Raw genomic sequence first — 16793 nt, forward strand, 5'->3', positions numbered from 1 at the left:
TATAGATATAGATATATATATATATATATATATATATATATATATATATATATATATATATATATAGATCTATCTATCTATCTCCCTGGTGTCCAGGGGTTTCGGCCCCCCCCTGGGGGCAGATCAGCCTAATTCTAATAGGCCGATCTACCCCCGGGGAAGGGGGGGGGGGGGGTTGAAAAGGCCTAAAAAAAAAAAAAAATTCACCCCTGGGGAGCAGCCCTTTCCCAAGGGCCGCTTCCCTTATTCAATAATATAAAAAAACAAACCATTGGTATCTAGTGGTTTCTGCCCCTCTTGGGGGCAGATTGGCCCAATAAAAATAGGCCGATCTGCCCCCAAGGGGGGCAGAAATGGCCTAAGAGTAATTTTGCCCCCCAGGGAATGACCCTTGTCTAAGGGGTCGCTCCCCACGTATAAAAAATAATAAAATAAACCACAAAAAATGTATCCCTGATGTCTAGTGGTTTCTGCCTCCCTTGGGGGCAGATGAACTTAATTATAATGGGCTAATATACCCCCAATAATTTGGCACCCTGGGGAGCAGCCCTTGCCCAAGGGGCCGCTCCACTTATTCAATTACAGGAAGACAAAAAACTCCCTGGTGTCTTGTGGGCATTTCTGCTGGCCGATCGCGATCAGGCCGCAGAAATGCTGAGAAAGACATCAGAGGAAAGGAAATGCCTTTCCTTTCCTTTGATGCCTTTCTCAGCCCCTCCACATGATCAGAGGAGAAATGCAAAAGCATTTCTCCTCTGATATGCACTGGAAGCTGAGCTTCCAGTGCCGAGGGGCAGGCCTCTGATGAGGTCAGCGCATGATTGGGGGGGGGGGGGGGGGGGGGGGGTGTGGGGGGGGGGGGGGGGAGGGGGGAATGGAGGATGTGGGGGAAGCGGAAGCGATTCCCCTTCCATCCTTGCCCAGGGAGGGGGGTGGGAGGCCCCCAGGGGGAGCGCTAGCCCGAGAGGTGCTGCACAGGATGTAACTGTTACATCCAGCGCACCCAAGGGGTTAAATTAATTTTAATAGAGAAATAGGGAAGATTTGCTTTTTGTAAATAAAGCAAATAACACACAATATCCTGAACTGATGCTTTTGGTGGATCAATATTTTTATACAGTAGTATACAAAACGTTTCCATTTATTTGCGTAGCACTGTCTAGTTGTTGGTTTAAGTGCTTGTTTTAGAATGTCCATACATTCTAATAAAAGCTGTAGATATCCAAATGCTATGACCCAGGGAGCCAAATCGCCAAGTTGAGCATACTGGGATTGGGATGCCTGATTTGACCCTTGTTTGAACTTAACAGGTTTGGTCTGTTTGAAAGCTTGTGATGTGGTTCTACTGACAGATCTAGCAGTGTTGACATGCCCACGTGGGAGCTATGAGTATCATGGTGAGGGAAAGTGTGACACATTTTGTTGACCAGAAATTGAATTAATGGGAGAGGGGGAAAAGCATAAGCAAATATCCCTGACCAGTTGATCCATAGAGCATTGCCGCCCCTGGACTGGGGGTGTGGGTATCTGGATGCAAAGTTTTGGCACTTTGCGTTTTCACTTGTTGGGAAGAGGTCTATGTTTGGTGTTCCCCACATTTGAAAGTAATATTGAATTACTTGTGGGTGAATTTCCCATTCGTGTATTTGTTGGTGCATCCTGTTTATAAAGTCCGCTAGCTGGTTTTGTAACCCTGGGATGTATTCCGCTAGCAGGTGAATGTGATTGTGAATTGCCCATTTCCATATTGTTTGAGGTTGAAGGGACAATTGGGATGAGTGTGTGTCCCCCTGTTTTTTCAGATAATACAATGTTATGTTGATGTTTTTATTAAGACTATTTTGTGTATGATCTGTTGTTGAAATGCCTTGATGGCTAAGAACACCGCAAATAATTCCAAGTGGTTTATGTGATAAGTTTGTTGGATTGAGTCCCATTCCCCTTGTATTTTTAGATTTTTGAGATCGGCTTCCCAACCTGTCATTGTCACATCTGTTGTGATTATGATCTGTAGCACAGGGTCTTGAAATGGCCACCCCTTTGCCAAGTTGTTGTGATTCCACCATTGCAGAGATTTGTAAGTTTGGCAGTCTAACACTAGATCCTGTAGCCGACCCTGTGCCTGAGACCATTGTTGCGAGAGACACTGTTGCAGTGGTCTCATGTTTAGACGTGCATTTAGTACTATTGCTATGCATGATGCTATCATTCCCACTAGTTTTATGACAAATCCTACTGTGTAGGTTTGACTGGCCAGCATTCGGGGTATGAGGGAGTGAAAGGCTTGTATCTGTTGTAGATTTGGGTAGGCTAATGCTGATTGAGTATTCAGAATTTCACCTAGATAAGGTTGAATTTGTGCTGGCTGAAGATGAGATATCTGGTAATTGATTGTGAACCCTAATGTGTGTAGGGTATCTATTGTGTATTGTGTGTTGTTGGCATTTTAGAATGGTGCTGGATTTTATTAAGCAATCATCTAGATAAGGGAAGACATGTATGTGCTGTCTTCTGAGGTATACTGCTACTACAGCTAGGCATTTTGTAAACACTCTTGGTGCTGTTGTTACCCCAGAGGGTAGTACCTTTAATTGGGAGTGATTGTCTGCGATTATGAACCTTAGATACTTGCAGTGAGCTGGGTGTATGGGAATGTGGAAGTAACCGTTTTTCAGATCTAACGCTATTGTGTAATCTTGTTTTTGTAGTAAGGGAATGACATCATGTAGAGTGACCATGTGAAAATGTTCTGACAGGATGTTAAGATTTAGAGGCCTGAGATTGAGAATGGGTGTGAGAGTACCATCCTTCTTTGGTATAAGGAAGTTTAGGGAGTATACTCCTGTTCCTTGCACTGAGATGGGAACTATTTCTATTGCCTCTGTGTGTAATAGAGATTCTACCTCTTGTTTTAGTAGAATAGTATGTTCTGGAGAGAGTGTGAGAACGAGGTGGAATATTTGGTGGCGCGGAGATGAGCTCTAGGCAAAAACCATTGCGGACCATTGATCTGTGGTCATGTTTTGCCAGTGAGGATGTAATTGTTGCAGTCTTCCTGTCACAGGAGATGTATGGGATTGTGGGATGTTTGGGAAGTCGTTGTTTAGTGGGTGTGGATGCACCTTTTGAGGCAGCAAATTTACCTCTGGCTCTAAAATTGTGTCCTCTGTAAGAGCTTTTGAATGACCCCCTTGGGTAATACTGCTGTCCTTGCCTTGGATAGGATGTGAAAGCCACTGCAGTTTGGGTTTTAAAACCTCCCCTAAACTGTGGTTTCCAAAAGGAACCCCGAAATGGTGTGGTATAAAGGGCTCCCATGGCTTTTGCTGTGCCAGAGTATTTCTTGAGTTTTTCTAAGGATGTGTCCACCTTAGGTCCGAAAAGATGCTGTTTATTTAAAAACGGCATATTCAGGACCGCCTGTTGTACCTCTGGTTTAAAACCTGAGGACCTCAACCATGCAGGTCACTGGTATTAATTCCTCTAGCTGCAGCTTCAGCTGCATCTAGAGTAGACCTAATTTGGTTATTTGTTATAGTCTGACCTTCTTCCACAATTTACTGCATCAGCTTTTGGTGTTCTTTGGGTAGGTATTGTAACAATTCTTGCATCTCGTCCCAATGTGCCCTGTCATACCTTGCTAACAGGGGCTGGGAATTGGTAATACACCATTGGTTGGCTGCAGGTGTTGTCACCCTTTTCCCCGCAGCATCAAATTTACGTCTTTCTTTGTCAGGGGGTGAGGTATCCCCAGAAGACGGACTATTGCCACACTTCCTGACTGCACTGACCATAATAGAATATGATGGTAATTGTTGTGTGATGTAAGTTGGGTCTGTTGGTGGAGACTTATATTTTTTAGTCAATCCTCGGTGTCAGAAACCTACCTTTAACTGGTTCTTTGAATATTTCTTCTGCATGCTTAGGCATACTAGCAAGCATTGGTAAAATCTGGTATTGCTTATGAGTTGAGGATAAGGTATTAAAAAGGAAATCCTCCTAAAGGTTCTGTATGCATTTGTACTCCATGGTATGCAGCTGCCCTGGATATAACTTGGTTATAGGCTGTACTATCCTCTGGTGGAGATGGTCTGGTAGGGTAGAGATACGGATCGTTAGATGGGATAGGATCCGAATCATACATGTCCCATCGGTCTACAGTGCAACTGGAATCACCCCTTTCTTCTTCTTGTGAGGAAGTATCAGAGTGTGATGGTTAAGGTGGTGGTCGTGGATTGGGAGGTTGTGGTGAAAAAGAAAGCTGCGGTGAATGTGGTGTAGAAAGCTCAAGAGGTTTCGGTTTTTCCTTCTGCTTGTAAATTTTTGCCAGTGGTGGGGCAGTATCAAGGGTCTCCTGAAATGCTAACTTTCTTTTAGTCTGTGGAGGCGGAGAAGTAATAATTTTGCCAGTCTCTTTCTGGATTTGGATTCTCCTTTGCTTGCTGTCCATAACCTCTAAATTAGGTTGAATGTCCGATTCCTCCATTTGATGTTCAGAGGTATGTTTTGTGCCCCTAGATTAGGCTATTACAAAGTAGGGCCAATCAGGCCCAAAGTGGGTGTGAGCGCCCAAAAGGGCGTTTCCTTGATCCCAACTGTACTATCAGATCGAGTGCAGAAGAAACCGCCTTCGAAACAATACCAGCGGTATGAGAAACGTTTGAGAAAATAGAGATTTTTCAAACCGAAAGTCCTGGAGCGAGAGGGCACACGTCTGAACCCGACAGCCGAAAGAAAAGTGTCTAACAAAGGAGTCGATGCCCATGCGCACTATCACCGAGAGGAGGAGTCACTCGATCCAGTGACTCGAAAAAAGCCTTCTTGTAACTTGGAACACTCCGTGCCAAATACTAGATGGCGAGATATGCACATCATGTGTATCTGCAGCTACACATGCCATTAAACACTTGTGTGTATATATATATATATATATATATATATATATATATATATATATATATATACACACACACACACATATACATACATACATACATACACACACATACAAATGATAAATTTGTTTGTAGACATGCTTAAATGCAAACACCTATTGGCTCCACTCATTCAGAAGAAAGGGACATTTCACATCTTCAATTACTAGATAATCATAAGCAGGCCATACATCTAAAGATGCAAATGACAGCCTTATTTGTTGGCCAAATCATGCTTTGAGAAATTCCCTTTATGTGTTGCCACTTTCAAGAATTAGAAAGAATGTATAAATGCATGGTTTGTTAGATGAACTCAGAAAAACTGTATCTTACGCAGCAAGCAGGTGACCCTGTGCATTATCCACCTTCCATCTAGGCCACATTTACTAAGGCTGATGTATCATGCTCCTGTTGAATGCCTGTTGCGAAAAAGTAGGAAAGCCAGAGAACACACTAATTTCAAATACCAACAAAACTAAAGGTAATTTGGTTGGTCCAGCTATGTTGGTATTTTAAGCTTGTAGCTGTGTTGAAATTGCAAAGACCCAAGTCAGGAAATCTAAAAGGCATCTTTCCAATTTAAATCCCATTTAATTGTTTGGTGCGGCTCCCTCTCCTACGCAAAGGAGGATATGACTGCAGTGAGTCAGTTGTACATACAGATTTTGAACAAAGTACACTGTGTGACTGGCTCTGGTCCCAGTTTGTTCTATGCACATCAGTTGATGCACAAATCATTAAGCCCATCCATTTATGACATAAGATTCCAAATATATCAGGCTGTTGAGCTTCACGAGAAGGGATTACTCTCAAGACATTATCATAAAAGCAAGACCGGGAGGAGATGCCAAGGACAGAAATTAACTTGCAATATCAGAAAATAGAAGCACTGGGGAAAGAAAAGATGATCTTTCTTATGATGTTTTCCAAACATAGCAGCAAATTTGTTATAAATGTATATAAATATTTGGCAGCAATAATAAACATTTAAATATTACAACATTTCTCATCTGTAAACACTCATACGTACAAATATGCATCACAAAGCCCATTTCCTTATTTTTATTGGTAGTATAATTAGACAGCTAAAAATCAAAACTGTTGAACATATGAGTATTATTTTACGAGATTAAACTTAATATCCTACATCAATACACTGTAAGGAACATAACAGTTTCACATCTCTACTTGAATTTGTGAGCATTTGTTCCAAAAGAAAATGTTAGGGGCGGCAATCAAGAGCTAAAATTATGCAAACCAGAATCTAAGATTATACTAAATGTGGCAACAATATGACCCAAGTGTTTAAATTTCTATGAAGGACGTCGTACCTTCCTAAATAATTCTATTTTGTGGAATTTCCATAAAGATCACTGAGGACTGTGAGGCTGATCTAGCTTGGAATTAAACTGAATGATTAGAAATGGTAATGAATTTCTCGCTCAACTTTGTGCGTATATGTAAATATATTCTCTACTTAGCTATGAATGGAATCTGTTGAATTAACATATTATGGCATATTCATTATATAGTTTTCATTTAGGAAGTGTCAATTAATGTAAGCAATTAGTAGCCTTTAAGTGTATATTATTTCCCTTTGAGTTTAGTAGATCTTAACCAGTCTTCAGCACTGTATACATAAGAAAAGAGTATTATGATGTAGACAATCTTCTAATAACAAAGATAGACTAGAAACTGAGAGGCACCACAACCAACATATATTAAATTATTGCCAAGTGGAATGATGTTATCAATTCACTGTACTGAAGAATTTAGTGTTAACAGTTGTTTTAGTACACTTATGCTAATTGGTACCATTTACACAACTAACAAATCCAAACTTTGACCAATCATAAAAAAATTTTATCACTGCTACTAACTTAAGGTACATTGAACACAGGCTTAAACCAATCAAAGATTCCAGCCAACATTTGTTTCACAGCTTATTGGCTGCTTTCTCTATGAGAGCTAAAAAGAAGAGAAAACAAAGGTGATATAGAAAAAATGTAAGCCATTAAAACGTTTTGATTAGTATGGTTGACAGTTTGATATTCCAGAAAGCAGTTTATGTTGACCTTTTAACAGTTATTTTGTTATAGCTAGGCCAGCAGGGACGTACCACAGGTCTCTCCCTTGCCATACAAACGTATATACAAGATCTATGGATTAGACAGCTTGAACGTTTGTTAACATTTAGTTAAACCTACAGAACGGGTATGTAGTAGCTCTTATTTATTGCATTACAGAGCAGATGAACCCAAGTCAAATTATTTCCGATGAAGTATATGTTAATATGTCAGGTAGATGTATTTAGGTTAATACCTTGCTGCCGTCTAAAACATTTTGATGACATTAAAGGATTAAGGTAGAAAATGATTTGCCACTGGCTGAGTATTAGAAATACTGTTTATTCTCCCTGGAAGTTGCTGAACTGCCAACGTCTAACTTTATAACATCCAACAGGTTACTTAGTATTAATAAAAAAAAAAAGAAAAAAAAAAAGGAAGCATAATTGTTGCCAATAATGGGTATGGGTGCCTAACTTCCTCTTTGTATCTATAATCTAACATGCGATATAAGTGGAAACAACCTAATTTATCTTCATTTCTAGAAGAGATGATGAAAAATAAAGTTTTGGAAATACCCTAAAATGTAGTCAAACATGGTTCTGTCTATACATAGTCAATAAGCTGTAAATAGTGAATGATATTATGAAGTACTTAATAGTGAGTTAAATTCTTGCTTTCTATCTGATCCATTTTTGAGCAAGAAGACTGCGAGCTGCAAAATACTCGCTGGCTTGAATATTTGGTGAAAGTCAGTGTTCAACGTACCTGTAATTTGTTAATAGTAAACAGCAATTGTTATGATTGATAAAAATTTAGGTTTATACTTTGTCAGCTGTTGCTATCAATAAAGTATATAAAGTATATTTAAACCTTTTTTTCCAAAATAATGGTTAAGGTAAAATTTTATAATTAATACATTGATAGAATAGTTGCACCTGGCAATGCAGTAATGTTGTATGTTGGTTATGTTGCTTCACAATTACTAGTCTTTGTATTTTTGTTACACCAGAAAGGTAACTGGTGTGTTTCAGTGCAGCTGGCATTAGACAATTTCTCCAGTCTTACCCTTCCTACAATTTACCAATACCATGACACAGGGTGTCCCTATCTTGTCACGTGGCCAGAATGTGGCATTATGGGATATTTTGTTCTGGATCTCTGTTTCTATGACTTGCTACGATAAGCAGATGTGCTTGGTTTTAATTATTTACACGGACTCCTATTGGTGCTTATATAATCATTGATTTTATATCATATTTAATCCATGTGACACACATGTTACATGACCTTGACAAAGCCTATTGACATAGGTGTAGCCTTGGTGGACTACTGGCTTTTGCCATGAGGAAAGATTTAAAGCTTTTGTGCACTTTATGGAGAAATGAGGAATAAAATATGTGTGGAAATTTGAACACTAGGACTCTTAGTCTAATGATGTGGCCACACTGGATAATTTACTGACTTAATAAAGTATATGACACTTCTGCTACTGCTTCTTGTGTTTCTGAAGGTATCACCTTTTGAACGTGCAGTAGGACCCTAAATACCTGAAATGGGTCTCCCTGTTGCCAGTGAAAAACAGTGGGTCTGCTTTATGCAACATATATTTGTGAATGCCCCAGCTGCCAGAAAATCTAACAAAAAGTCTACAATATACATTATACAAGCCATTCAAGCATGGCACCCATGATAAACATACCTGAGGGTCTGCTTTCATTGTTAACACAATTAACTCGCCTGATCAAAAATTAACTTTTAGAGAGTTGGTCCCACTCAACAAAGTCTGACATCTCAATAATGATCAGAGGATCTCGGATTAACTGGAACTTTGCCTGTAGGGGCCGTTTCGTTTACCAATGAAACAATAATGTACTTGCAGTTCGCTTTTGGGTTGTGGGTGTTCAGCTTGCAAATTTTTTTTTTAGCTCAGTCACTGAGCTGCACCCCTTGCATGTAGGAACAGTAAAAAAACTACGAAGTGCAGTATTATTATAGCCCACTTTATACATTTGTAAACTTCAGACTCTGACCTAGAGTCACTTTAAATAAAAGGTAAATACTGAAGGTATCGGTGAAGGGAATGAGTACTAGGAAAGGCATAAGTAAAAGCGTGTTTCATTAGAGGAAAATAGCAAGCTCTTATAATTGATTTCAATGATTTTTAGGTATGTAAAAATAAATCTATTCAGAACTGAAGTTGCGTTGTAGAGCCATACACAGGCTTTAGTTCCAGAACGGGAAGTGCCCCCAGAAAGCTCTGTCATGTGTCAGTGATGGCATAACGTGATTTACCTCAGGTTAGGAATAAGGTGCACTGGGCAACCATTTGACTCCTAGTGAGAAAAACAATTTTCCCAGTCCCCAATTATTTTCCTTTCACAATTCATTGTTTCCAGGAGTGTTCCTATAATAGGATCAAATAAAAGTAAACAATATTACATGGCACAGAATGCAGTATAATGGTAAAAGAAAGCTTAGGACTGGATATAGGTATCTTCGTGACATGGAGCCATGAGTTGTGGGCTCCCAGTGTTGTTACGGGTCAGGACTGAAGTGTTCCTTCAGTGCTGTGTGAGAACTAAATTTGCAGGTCAGTATTTGGGTATATTGCCGCAGCCGAGTTGGCCCATGTAAGGCCTCTTATTCACTTCTTGGGGCAGTTAGTGGCTACTGGGCAGTTAGGGATAATTTGGTGATTAACTTTTGCTTACTACTTGTGTCCAAGTGCCTTGGGTATTGAAGCATTGCCCACTGACTGCCAAGTTGTCTTGTATGGTGTGTTTGATCATTTAACAGGAAAGCATTTCAGTTCCAAATAAAATAGGCAAAGCACAATGTTATTTTAATTATGGAAGAAATACTGTGTGCCTCTTTTCGTAAAGGTGTTTTTTCGCATTAGTGTCAGATTCTGGTCATTAACCTGTGGGTGCCATTTTCCTGGCTAGTAAATTTAAGAGACATTTTTCGTTTGGTAAACAATTTGTTCTGCTGCGTTTGCAACCTGTTTAGCTACATGCACATTTTATGTATAAATGTCCCATGTGATAAAAAGGTCCTCCAGTTGCACCAAGCAAAAACTGTGTCATGTCATTTGATAGCTGCACCCAGGCTAGCACATGGGTGATAATTGAAGTGGGTTTTATCACCAGTAGTAGTTTTCCTGCTATGTTTAGCACTTATTGCATTTTGATGGTGTAACTTCTTGTTAGGTCATCAAGGTCAAATGGCATTATTTCCTGTGATGTAATACGAGAGGTGTATAATGTCACTGGTGATACCCCGGGCATTTTGGTGAACAGACATCTGTCTTTTCGCTTTGCATTCTAAGGCTTGTAGTCTTGATATTACAACATGAGGAGGACCACAAATCCCAGAATAAAAAAACAAAGACATGCCTTGTATAAGCTGTAAATGTAAATGAAACTTGAGTGCTCTGCATTAGCACCCACATAACCTTTGCTATGAAAGTGATGCAGGCTAACAACAGGTTAGAGGCATCTTCACAACGCTGTATGATAGGATGGCCAATTGTCCCGTATTCAGCCGGACAGTCCGAGTTCTTCAGTGCATGCACCTTAGATAATGTACCTCAAAGATACCAAACTCGGCATATCAGCTCCCACTGTCATAACATTTTAGGTCAAGAGTAAGCATACGACCTCTTGCATATGTTTGAGTATACTTCTTCTGTGGGCTTCCAACAATCTTATTTGTTAGTTTCAATGTCAATCCTTCCTTGCTAGTGGTCATGCCACTTTGTCCATCCATCTTCTATGCAAGAGAAGGGACAAACTACTGTATAATTATGCTTTGTCCTGTTTATCTGGTCTGTGGACTTTTTTTTTTTTTTTTTAACTTTCTTTCCTGCTCCTGTCCAAGGAGGCTTCCCTTTTCATTTGCAGAGCATTCTTGTTCTCATCTTAGCTGTAAACAAGGCTATAAAACAGGCTTTTATGGGGTCACATTTGGTGTGGGAACTCTGCACTCTCTCTCAGCTGCCTGGCTTCGACCCCTCCTTGGCTTGGATTTTCTTTACCAAATGTACCTGCCTGTGGAGTGGCGAGAGCAAGGGCGGAGGATTGCTTGTAATCGTTTATGGCCTAGGCATCCAGCTCTACCAGGGCTCCGCGATCCTTCACCCCACCCATGCCAGGGACGAGCTGGTCTCATCCAGGCACACGGTTGGCGTGTGCCCTGAACGAGACCAGCTCGTCCTGCACCAGGCCCACGAGGGGAGCGCTAGCGCTCCTCCCGTGGGCCTCCCACCCACAACCCCCAAGTTGAGGATGGATGGGGGAAATCGCTTCCCCTTCCTCCCCGACCCCCCCCCCCCCCCCCCCCCCCGGCAATCTGATGGCGTCAGCGCGCAGACGTCATCAGAAGCTGCTGAGAATTTGCTGGAAGCCATTTGCTTCCAGCGCGAGTGGAGAGGACGCAGCTTCTCCTGAGGGGTGGTTGGGGGTGGAAAACAGATACGGGGAAGGAAAGATTTTCCTTTCCCCCGTGCCTGTTTTCAGTGGATTCCTGCTCCACGATCGCGGGCGGGGCCCGCAATTGGGGAGCAGAAATCCCCACTAGGCTCCAGGGATTTTAGTTTTGTTTCGGGATGCGACCCCTTGGGCAAGCATCGCTCCCCTGGGGGGCAATTTTAAATTCTGTTTCACCGCCCCTGGGGGAAGAGCAGCTGATCTGCCCCCCTGGGGGGGGGGGGGGGGAAGGGGGGAGGGGGAAGGGTCGAAAACCACTAGACCACCAGGGATTTTATTTTCCTGATGTTTTTGGGCAGCAACTTCTTAGGCAAGGGTCGCTGCCCCGGCGGGCAATAATTTGTTTTTATATGTTTCGGCCCCCCTGGGGCTAGATCGGCCATGTTTTTGGCCATGTTAGTGGGTCGAAACCCACTAGGCCCCATGGATTGTGTGGTGTGTGTTTTGTGTGTTTGGGGGCACCCCTTGGGCAAGGGTTTTTTGCCCATTTGCCCCCAAGGGGGGCAGAATCCACTTAGGCACCAGGGATCTTGTGTGTGTGTGGGGGGGCTGCCCCTTTGGCAAGCGTCGCTCCCCAAAGGTGTGCACATTACTGATGGACATTTCTGCTCCCCTTTTGGGGCAGATCGGGATTTTTTTTTGGGCCCATCTGCCCCCAAGTGGGCAGAAGCCACCAAGACGTGAGGGAATTTTTGTTCCCCTTAGTTTCTTTTTGTGCTGGGGGCGTCCCTTTGGCTGGCACCTCCTCCCCCCCCAAACAGGGTACAGAGCTGTTGGCCATTTCTGCCCTCCTTGAGGGCAGTTCAGCCTATTTTTTTCAGGCCCAACTGCCCCCAGGGGGGCAGAAGCCACTTAGGCACCAGGGACAATTTCTAAGTTCTTGGTGGAGGGGTGTTTGTCAACTGGTGAAGTATTTGTATTAGAGACTATAACAGCTTATTTCTTCTTTGTGTTCCATTTCAAACCTTTTGCTTCCTTTGCTGTGGATCCTTGCGGTTTTGGCAGTAGTTGTCCTGCGGTTTACATAGTTGCATGTTTTAGGTAAGTAAAAGCAATTTACTCCAAAGGAGTATTGTTGACATGCATGAATGACATGTTTGTAGGTGGTGTACTAAATGCAGGATTGTGTGAGAAACTGTCCTTAGATTTGAGCACAATGATATTTGTGTTGTCATATGTCTAATTAGCTTTTTTCTTTTTAGTGGGATATCATTGGCTGCTGCGTCTGTGCAGAGTAGTTGCTGGTGAGTAGCTTTTTCAGGCAAGGGAATGGTAAAGTTTTTTTAGTACATAAGTCTTTGTGATAAAGCTACACTTTGTTTATTACTTATTTTAGTGCTGGTTGTTGTTGGCAATCCATTTGTTGTTAGAAAGGATCATGGCGAGCCGCAGAATGACCACTCAGCAGGTTGTTGGCATGCTTTTTGAGTCATCTTCAGACCATGATTATGAGAATGACACTGCATCTGGGGCAGAGGAGGAAGTGAGAAATTCTGGCAGTGAGTTTTCTGTCCGAGAAGGAATCTTCTGATGAGGAAGCCACTCTCAGTGCAGATGAAGGGCCTGTTTTAGAGGAGGACATTGATATGCCAAGAGTGCAGCAGCCTGGGGCTGAAGGGTTTCCCATTAGAAGACCTGACACCTAGATTGCCCCAAACACGGAGCAGCCACAGTTACCTGCATTTACTGGTCTCCCAGGGTGTGGAGTCAATATGGAAAACTTTTTGCCTGTCAATTTCTTTCACTTGTTTATGGACGATGTATTTTTAGAAGAGATTGTGGAGCAGACTAATTTGTATGCGGAGCAATATTTGGGGGACAACGCTGCCAGACTTATAGGCCTCAGTCTATAGCTACTCAGTGAGTTCCCACATATCTGGAAGAGATGAAAGTTTTTAGGTTTGACTTTTTTGATGGGGTTGATAAGAAAGCCGTCACTGGCTTCTTACTGGTCTACTAGTCCCTTGATGGCAACAGCTATATTTGCTGCAACTATGACACGTAATCACTATTTGTTTCTTCTTCGTATGCTGCATTTTGTAGACAATGCTTTAGCCGTGCCACAAGATCACCCTGATTGTGACCGTCTTTTTAAGATTAACCCTGTCCTTGATCATTTTGTAGATCGGTTTTCAGAGGTCTATGTTCCAGGCAAAGAGATAAGTGTGGACGAGTCTTTGGTCCTTTTCAAGGGGCGTTTAGTTTTTAAGCAGTACACTCCTAGTAAGAGGGCATGGTATGGAATTAAATTGTATATGCTGTCAGAAAGTAGTACAGAATACATGTATAATTTCTGGTTCTACACTGGTAGGGATTCCAGTATTGACCCTCCTGGTTGTCCGCCCACGTTTGGAGTTAGCGATAAAATCTGGTGGGAACTTGGTAGACAACTGTTTAACAAAGGTCACCATTTGTGCATAGATAATTTCTACACTGGAGTGCAGTTGTTCAAGGAGTTGTTTAGAGTGGACACTGTTGCTTGTGGCACAATCCGATGTAACCGGAAAGGCTACCCAAGGGAGCTTGTCTGTAAAAGACTTGAGGGGACAGTGCAGTGCGTTGTAGAATAATGACCTGCTAGCTCTGAAACTTCCAGACAGGCGGGATGTGTACATGCTAACTACCATCCATGATGAGAGTACTTCCCCTGTGACTGTTTGGGGTCAGGTTGCCGAAGAGCGCAAACCTGCGTGCATTTTGGACTACAATAGGCACATGGGTGGTGTTGATAGAGTAGATCAGAGTTTGGAACCTTACACTGCTCTTCGTAAGTCTTACGTGTGGTATAAAAAGTTGGCCCTACATTTATTTCATTTGCCAACTTTTAATGCTTTTATTGTGTTCAAGGATTGTTCACCTGAGTCAAGGATGAAATTTGTTAAATTTCAGGAGTCAGTGATAGAGAGCCTTATTGTGGTGGAACAGGTAAGAGTTCCTAGAGTAGCAGTGGTGGAGGATGTGGCTAGATTGAAAGATCGCCACTTTCCAGATCACATTCCTCCCACTCTTATCTGTCAATTTACATTTTACTATAAATCCCTCTTTTTCTCGCCTGTATGTGGAAGCCACAAGTTACTTGTTGGGACCCAAAGTGGTTTTCCCATTCTGTGACTGTGGGAAATGTGTCAGTCCATACATGCCCTTGTTCATTTGCTGCTTGTTTCTTTCACCATCTCTCTTTTTTTCTCTAATGTTCATTTTTCCTTTCTTTTCGCACTTCTTTCATCTTTCTCTTCCATTCGCTAGCTCCCTTCCCTTTTTTCTTTTGTCTCACACGTTTGCTCTATTTCTTCTCATAGTTGTGTTTTCATTTTCTCGTTCTCTAGGTGCCTTATTTCTTTTATTTCTTTGGGCCCCCTTCTCTTTCTTCCTTTTTTCTGCAAACTTTTTTGCTTTTTCTGCCCCATCCTCCTCCTCCTCTCCTGAGGCCTAGTTATCAATGGAGCAATTGCTGCGGTGGCCCAGAGACCTATAGATCGCCACTCCACTCTTATTAACGCTGTATTTTCCTACCGAAATTCCAGTCAACCATATTCCCTTCTTGCTCCAGGGCCCATGACACTGTTACTACGCCACTTGTCCTCTCCATCTTCACTCCTGACTCCGTCTTTTCTTTCACCCGCCAATCGGTCCCAAAAGATATTTTTGTTACTGTGTTTTGATAATTGTATACATGTTTTAAGACAGAGGAAGAAGGTTTTAGTTAAATGCTGGGCCACTGGAATTATATGACAAGTAAAGACGAAATTATGAGGCAAGGTTGACCAATTTATATGGCAAGAAAAGTCTCGTTATTAATTTACAATGCCAAAGGCTCTATCTCAAGAAGCGAGACCTATTGCATTGCAAATGCTTGTTAATATTGTAAGGTACTGTCGATTAAGTCATTCTGTGCACACAAAAATCACTCCAGAACTGTATTGCACCTTCTACGTTAGCAGCACGTCAAAGTTTTTTTCTTTTCGCATAATCTGGTCACCTCATATCCTGTAGTCTCCAGACAAAGCTAGAGTGTGTTGCCTTTGGCTGCACTCACAGAATAGCAGAGTTGTTGCGAATGGGGGCAAAGCTAATTTACTATTCTCTTTCCCGTCCCGTGATAACTATTAAAATTCCATCCAACTGTTAAACATGGGTGAAATATTGTAGTTTAGTGTGTTAACGCTGCTTCACCGAAGGCAAAAAAAATAAACACTTCAGGTATCCACACAAGGAATGATTCCACTACACCTTCCTCCGAGCTATTCCTACTTACCGATTGTGAAGCAGGTGAGGGTGAACCCGTAGCGCCATAGCCTGGAACCCAAGTTCAACTGCTTCCCCTCAGCGGGTGTGTCGCTGCTCTTCTTTGCCTCTGGCTGGTTGCCTTCCTTCGTACCGGACGCCACCGCGCTGCTGTCATGAGTAACTGGCACTTTGACACGAACTCCATCAGTGTCCCTTAGTGAACTAAACCCGTAGTGCCCGAGGTAAGCCCAGAAGCCACCCTGCCCGAGACAAAACAGACCCACGAGGCGGAAGAAACGTGGCCGGTGGTGCTTGAATAGGACTAAGTCCCGGGGCGGTTGCGTTTCAGTATGGCTTCTGGCACCATGCTGACCCCCCAATAATCTAGCGAATTCTAAACGAGTCTTTTTACAACAGAGGAGAAGTGTAAACTTAGACTCCGCGCGGAGGAGGGAAGTCATGGTGACCCCTGTCGGCGTTTGTGGACTCACAGCTACCTAGTGTCAGACTTTTGGCGTGCAGAAGTCCAATATGCGGAAGGTGATGGAAACAGAGAAAAGACTAGACGCCACTACATTCGCACGGCAATGGTTCGGCGCAGTAATGCCACTAAAGCATTATTACATTATCCTTAAAGAAGCGGTAGTTTTTTTTGAGTAAATATATGAACAAGAAAATCACAAATCTTGAGTTTATAGACATATAAATAAGCTTCTCAATTGCGGCTGTTTTCTTATAGACTGACGAAGTGCGCTGGAGTACTGCCATCTTGGAACGGGGTGGAGAAGTTCATTTTGTTGTGGACCATCCTTAAACGGGAGACTGTCACGTTTGACACCGTGAAACGCGGGGTGTAGGGTAGGTTTTAACGAATATAGGCATTACAATTTAAAAGTTACGAAATCTCAAATTCTATTTGAGAAGTTCGAGTTTAGAATTATGCCTTCTTTCCTTTAATGTGCATGCTCGGTGACCATTAAAACAATGACAACAATAAAGGATCCCATGAATCGTTAACGTCACAAAACATCAAAGAGTAACAGCCTGACAGACATTCAACACATTTAGATGTGCAT

At 42.2% G+C, this 16793-nt stretch overlaps 1 protein-coding gene across 1 annotated transcript in view; it reads right to left on the minus strand.

Annotated features, from left to right (window-relative positions):
- The window catches only part of TMEM223 (transmembrane protein 223), a 28084-nt gene extending 11837 nt beyond the window's left edge, over positions 1 to 16247 (minus strand). Inside the window, exon 1 of the mRNA XM_069207164.1 lies at positions 15746 to 16247. Within this exon, the coding sequence (XP_069063265.1) occupies positions 15746 to 16178 (433 nt within the window). The 5' untranslated portion in view covers positions 16179 to 16247. The remainder of the gene's footprint in view (positions 1 to 15745) is intronic.
- Between the last annotated feature and the right edge of the window lie 546 nt (positions 16248 to 16793).

The sequence above is a fragment of the Pleurodeles waltl genome, chromosome 9, assembly GCF_031143425.1.
Source record: "Pleurodeles waltl isolate 20211129_DDA chromosome 9, aPleWal1.hap1.20221129, whole genome shotgun sequence".
Taxonomy (NCBI): domain Eukaryota; kingdom Metazoa; phylum Chordata; class Amphibia; order Caudata; family Salamandridae; genus Pleurodeles; species Pleurodeles waltl.